This window comes from Trichechus manatus, unplaced genomic scaffold, assembly GCF_000243295.1.
Source record: "Trichechus manatus latirostris isolate Lorelei unplaced genomic scaffold, TriManLat1.0 scaffold00071, whole genome shotgun sequence".
Taxonomy (NCBI): domain Eukaryota; kingdom Metazoa; phylum Chordata; class Mammalia; order Sirenia; family Trichechidae; genus Trichechus; species Trichechus manatus.
In genome coordinates this window covers 12,354,261-12,360,889 of record NW_004444007.1, presented here as the reverse complement: position 1 = coordinate 12,360,889, position 6,629 = coordinate 12,354,261, and the positions used below count along the sequence as shown (strand labels likewise).

At 39.8% G+C, this 6,629-nt stretch overlaps 1 protein-coding gene across 1 annotated transcript in view; it reads right to left on the bottom strand.

Annotated features, from left to right (window-relative positions):
- Positions 1 to 6,629, bottom strand: part of EGF (epidermal growth factor) — a 127,019-nt gene that overhangs the window by 60,327 nt on the left and 60,063 nt on the right. The window contains exons 8-11 of the mRNA XM_023734804.1: positions 6,227 to 6,349; positions 5,280 to 5,405; positions 3,832 to 3,968; positions 889 to 1,037 (exon numbers count right to left, since the gene is read on the bottom strand). Coding sequence (XP_023590572.1) covers positions 889 to 1,037; positions 3,832 to 3,968; positions 5,280 to 5,405; positions 6,227 to 6,349 — 535 coding nt within the window. The remainder of the gene's footprint in view (positions 1 to 888; positions 1,038 to 3,831; positions 3,969 to 5,279; positions 5,406 to 6,226; positions 6,350 to 6,629) is intronic.

Below are 6,629 nucleotides of genomic sequence, written 5' to 3'. Positions count from 1 at the left end.
CACACACACACACACACACACACACACACACACACACACACACACAGGAGCCTAGACGCAGTTCTACACGCAGCCCCTAGAGTGGTGTCCTGCACCACAATCTCACTCTGCTTGTTGTTGATCTCGACTCCCTCCTCACAAAGATTTTCCTCACAACGCCATTGTGAAGCTCTTGCTCTCTCTTCCATGCTCACTTAGCAGGAAGTCCAAACCTGGATTCTAGCCTGAGATTCGTCCCTTTCACACTGTATAACCTTGCATCAATCACTAGGCCTCTCTGAGCTTTAGTTTCCTCATCTGTAAAACGAGGGGTTGTGCTAGCTGGTCCCTGCAGCCTTTTCCAGCCCTCCCTTGGGGAGGTGCACCTTCATTTGGCAATTATTCATGTATGGCCTTGTGACATTTCTTGTATTGGTATTTAAGCCATGCTTTTTTTTTTTCCTGTGTGAAGGTGCCTTATCTGCCCAGCTAAACTGTGCACTGACCAAAAGAATGGGAAGCACGTCCCATGCTCCTTTGTATTCTCCATTGTACCTAGGAAAGTGCCTTATCCACGGCAGATGATCAAAATGCTTGTTGATTGAATTCCGACAGGTTTTGTTTTTCTCTGCTTGCAACAGGCTAAACTGCAAAAATGTATACTACTTTCTTGGTCCTTAACATTCTCCCATGGGTACAGATCCAGTCTTGATGAAGGGGGCAATGTCCTGCTTGGTGGTGGGGAGGAGGACCAGGGCAAGCGTAAACGTCAATGTGGGCATCTTTCCTCCAATCCCAGCCAAGTGCCCAGCAATACTTCCCTGAGTACAAAGTGGAGAATCAAGCCGGCGATATTATCAGCCCACCACTTCCATCCCACGTGGCTTAAAACTGAAGGAGGAAACATACCCTCTGTCTGTCCAGTACAATTTACGGTTAATCCAATCTATAGCAAGACCTTCCGGCACATCAACTGCATCCTCAATAAGCCTTTCTCTCTTGGAACCATCCAGATTAACTCTCTGTATGCACTTCAGGGCTGTGTCGGCAAAGTATATCTACAAAAGAGAACACAGGCATTTTTGGTCTTACTTGTAAAAATAAAATTAAGGTGAATATATACAAGTGGGGTTAGTAATTCTTCAAGTAGTCACAGTGCAATTATTAAGAGCATGGTTTTGGTGACAGACACACCTGGACTTGAATTCCAGCTATGCTGCTTCCCAGATACAAGTAACCTTAGGCAAGTTACTCATTGTCTCTAAGCCCTAGTTTCCTCATTGATAAAATGGGGAGAACAATGGATTACATGAGATTATATATACATATCTATATATAATTCTTAACCCCGTGCATGGCACAAATCTCTATTGTTACTGGTAATTTATTAATCTTTGATCATTGGTCAATAACATAGTCATTGCCCTTGAACCCCACTGCCTTCTACAGCCCAGAAGGAGCAATGACTTGCAGTTTAACGGTGGCTACAAGCTCGGTCCACAGCAGTCTACCGCACTGCAAGGCAGAAGGCACGACTTGCTATCCCAGGTTCGCCATGTGTTGGCCTGGTTGCCTTGGCTGAGTCATTTAACTTCACTGAGCCTCAATTTTCTTAACTGTAAAAGTGAGTGAGACTAGATATTTGCTAAAGTTCCTTTCATCTCTAACCTTATATAATTTCATTTTAATTAATCCATTTTGTCCAATACAGCATACCTTGTAGGTGCTAAGTTCGGCCTAGTATGCAGGTTATCAAACAGGTACAAGAATTTCATGAAGTGTTAAAAAATGCCACTCATCTGCCTACAATTTAATAATAGCATTTATGGAATTTTAACTGTGAATACATATATATTCATACCGATAATCAAGGACAAGAATATTCACAAAACAATTCACTAAATAATGGATTATCCACCTCTCTATATAAAATATTAAAACAGCTGCTCTGTGGGAGAAAGATGTGGCAGTCTGCGTCTGTAAAGATTTACAGCCTTGGAAACCTATAGGGCAGTTCTACTCTGTCCTATAGGGTCACTATGAGTTGGAATCGACCTGACAGCAGTGAGTTTGGGTTTTTTGTTTGTTTTTGGCTTTATTCCTTAAATGGAGTCCCCAGGTGGTGCAAACACTTCGCCCTCTCAGCAGCTAACTGAAAAGTTGGCAGTTCAAATCCACCCAGAGGCAACTCAGAAGAAATGCCTGGTGATGTACTTTCGAGTATCAGTCACTGAAAACCCTATGGAGTACAATCATACTTTTACACTCATGTGCTTTCCATGAGTGGAAATCGACTTGATGGCAACTGGTTTTATTTCTTAAATACAAAAATGAGTATTTTTCATACTCACAAATCCTCTGCTAGAGCTGTGCTTTTAAAACTCGACACGTTTGCACGAATCGCCGTGGATGCTGTGAGACTGCAGAGCCTGATTCAGGGGGCGGGGGTGGGGCGTGAGAGTCTGCAGTTCTAACAAGCTCCAGGTGATGTCAGTGTTGTTAGTCTGAGGACCGCTATTTGAGTAGCAGAAAAATGAGAAACTGAATAGAGAAATTAAGAACAGCCAGCTGACTTAAAGTTTATTTTAGGTCTCCTCATTCACCTAGCTGTGCAGGGAAAAACTAGGGTGGTAACAATGATTTATTTTCTGTTATCTATTTTTTTCCTGTTAGTAGAATTGTTCCATGGAGTCACACAGATTCAGTTCAGGGAAAAGAAAGAAGAAATGTTTGTTTGTTAGTGCTTAATCACAAGCCTTCTATTTGTAAAAGTAATTATATGCAACTATCATTCCATACATATTAGAGCCAGAATCAATTTGCTTCACCTTGTCTTTTTCGGCCATTCCCAGACTCCTCCAAATCAGGAAGAAACAAAGCATAGTTTAAAATAATTCTAGGTATTCATTCATAATCTAGGTATAACTAATTACATGACCCACTATGTTGAGTCAATTCTGACCCATAGCAACCTGATAGGACAGAGTAGAACTGCCCTATAAGGTTTCCGAGGTTGCAATCCTTACGGGAGCAGGCCACCACATCTTTCTCCTGTGGAGTGGCTGGTGGGTTTGAACCACTGGACACCAACCTTTCAGTTAGCAGCCAGGTGCTTTAGCCACTGCGCCACCATGGCTCCTAATAATTAGATAGGGGGATCAATAACTGTAAGTTTATAAGTAATGAGTGATTAATATCTAAAAGACACTGTAACATACTTTAAGCACATTCTAACCCAGCACAAATACAAGACCCATTGCCGTCGAGTCAGTTCTGACTCAGAGTGACCCTGCAACTAGATATTAAAGACCAAATGGCCAGCTGATCAAATTGATAACATAGCAAGTATACGTTATATACAAAAACCGTAAGGCAAAATTGGTTAATTATAAGCTATACTGCTATTCGCGCAATGAACCATAAAATCTGTTTTCTGGTTTTCTGGTTAAGAGGTCATTGAGTCTCCTTCTTTAGTGACATATATTAAATGCAAATTACTAATCATGTTTCCTGTACCCCAACTCCAGCCACCCACTCCTCCCACCACAAGCAAATAATCCAAAACGTATTTTGGGAGCCCCTCCTATGTCTACAGCACCACACTAGCTTCTTGCTCTCATCTCCAGTAAAACAGCTGGATCACAGCAAGAAATGAGGCAGGGTGATGGATGATAACTAGAAAGTCCTTAAAATTTCTCAAATAATACTCCAATGTCTATATTTAACTTCTTCTCTGCCTAATCATTCTGAGCTTAGCAGAGGATTTTCAAGTGGCTTAGGACATCTGTTGGGATAAAATCCTCTACGCTGTCTTTAAAGCACATCCACATCTGCTCAGTGACAAAACCGTACCTTATTTTCCACAGGGTCGTGGTCTAGGGCAAAAACCATTCCCATCTGCTGACTGAGCAGGATTTCATAATCTGTTCCATCAAAATGCATGTGTCGAATATCTTGAGAATTGGCAAACAGCAAAAATGGTTGTGGTCCTGTTAACCAAATTTCAAATATTTAAAATATGCCTTGGAACCCAAAAGGCACTTCGCCTCCTTCCTTTCATTGCATTTTCTTCCTTAATTTCTGTAGTACTTGTGTTTTTTTTTTAATTTCCTACCAATATGGCATTGGTTAAGACAGGCAAGAAGACTTTCACTTCCAAGAGGTGACATAGTGCCAGAATTTCATCACTGGATTCCTCCCTCTTTAGGTGTCTGCTTTTAAAATGCAAATTACTTCTAGGAAGAGCCAGTATTAAATAACCGATGTTGTCCTAGTTGGTGTGAGTTGCTGTCAAGTCGATTCCAACTCATGGCAACCCCACGTGTACAGTGAAGAACTGTGTTCCATAGAGTTTTCAAGGTTGTGACCTTTCAGAAGTAGATAGCCAGGCCAGTCTTCTGAGGCACCTCTGGTTGAGTCTGAACCACCAACGTTTTGGCTAGTAGTCAAGCACTTAACCGTTTGACCCACCCAGGGACTCGTAATAATTAATACCACAGACAAATGATTCAAGTATTAATGCTCTAGTCTCCTTGATTCATATAATGAAACATATTAGCAAATTGTGTAGATTCGTGTCCATATAAATATTCTTGCCTGGCCTAGGCACTTCTGCAAGGGAGGCATGATTACCTGAGTTAATAGCAAGACCCCTGTTAATTTTCAGGACTTAGATTATGTAATAATAACTGAGGTGCTGAGAAGTTAAGCGTATTGGGGTCTGACAAAAGCAAGTTATGCAGGCTCATCATTATGTGATCCTAGATTACAAGCTTAATGAAACTTCTGGAGAAATGAAATCCATTTGGTATAATAAGTCTAGGATTTCCAAGGCCATTGAAGGATGTAAGAGAAGTGATATTGGAAGATGAAAAAATAGCTGAAGCACATGCCTTCATATTAAATTTTGACATAAAAAGCACAGAATTTGTCAAAGTATCAGGGTTCTTACATTCACTGGAAGCTGAAAACCAAACCAATCAATCAACAAATATTTATCAAATCCTGCTTAACTTTAAATTGCTGTAAGACCACTCTGATAATGACTTTTCCATATCCCAGAATACCTTGCCGGATGCTACAGCAAATCTTTGCTGGATGCGAATTAACTTAGAAATATTCTGTAAAGATGTATGATTATTATTTACATGGAGAGTACCCTGTTCCTTATTTCCAAAAATAAAAAATCCAACTTACTAGCCAGAATCCAAAAACAATCCAACCTCCATTTTTCTAAATGAAACGCTGTTTTCACTTACTCTTTTTGCAGAGACACATTTTCAAACATCCACTTCACTAACCTGAAGCTGCACAGCTTTTTTTGTCCAGCTGTAGTTCATACCCAGGAAAGCAACCGCATTCCCAGGAGAGCGGGCTGAGGGGGACGCAGAGCTGGCTACATCCACCATTATCAGATAACAAACAACCTACAAAAAACAATCGGCTGGTAAAGAGTCCATGGGATTAAAAAATGTAACAAATCTTCATCAAAATATTGAGGTGAGCCAAGCATGTGTTGATTTTTTTTAAAACCACTTCCATGGATGTTTAAACTGCTGCAATTTAGTTGATTTTTCAGACACTAGGAGGAAACGCCACTGTATCCCACTCCCCTATAACCATAAATTTTGGGTATTAACTCTTCACAGCCAAATGGCCTGTCTTCTCTGGTTCTAGCAGTGCATTGGAGAACAAGCGCACTGGCAGCTGGATGGAGTAAGGACATTTAGGCGCGTTTGGTGGCTGGTCTAACTCTTCCTAGTGAGTAATTCTTTTTCTCTCCCTTACATTTTTGGGCCGTTGAGTTATTTCACTTTCTTTATTAACAAAAAAAAGAAAAAAAGTCACTTGTAACTCTTCTGCTAATGTTGAGTTATATCCAGCCTCCCATATGCTTAAGTCTCTATGAAGATAAAAGTGGAGAAGGACATTTATTAAGTGCTTATTAGATGTGAGGAACAGGCTAACCACTTTGCATCTGCCATCTTGTTTAATGCTGGCCACAAATCTAGAAGACAGGTATAACTAAGCTTTATAGATGAGGAAACTGAGACCAACAGAGGTCAAATTCCAAGTCCAAAATAATGCCACTGGTAACTGGTAATGTTATCTCGGGGTTTTCTATTTGTTAATCTATTGCATGAATATCTTCCACTGTTGGAAAATCTATTCTCCTTTGGCAATAAGATCAATTTTTAGGTGTCGCTTTGCAAATGAGTGTTTTCAAGCAAAAAGTAAGTAAGCTTACCACTGCACGTTTTTCCATCTGCCTCAAGTGCTGAGCCTTCAGGACAGAAACATACAGGGCCATCTGATGTCAGCACACAGTCATGGCTGCATTCAGACGCATTGCTTGGACAAGAATCTAATTCTAATTAATGAAGAGTAATGTCAAGATTACTGTGAAATCAGGTTTATCGAAATTTATTAAAATCAGTTGCTAATAAAAATGCTATTCTGAAAAGAGTAAGTTAAACAAAGAACAAACATTTATGAAATGCTTTGGTAAGGGAGATATAAAATAAAAAGGAAATTGCAAATAAAAAAATGAAGACTTCTGAGTTTAGAAAATGATTCTAGTTTTCTCTAAGTTAAATCGTATTTTAATATGCTAAATAATAAATATTTAAATATGCTAAACTTAAATAATA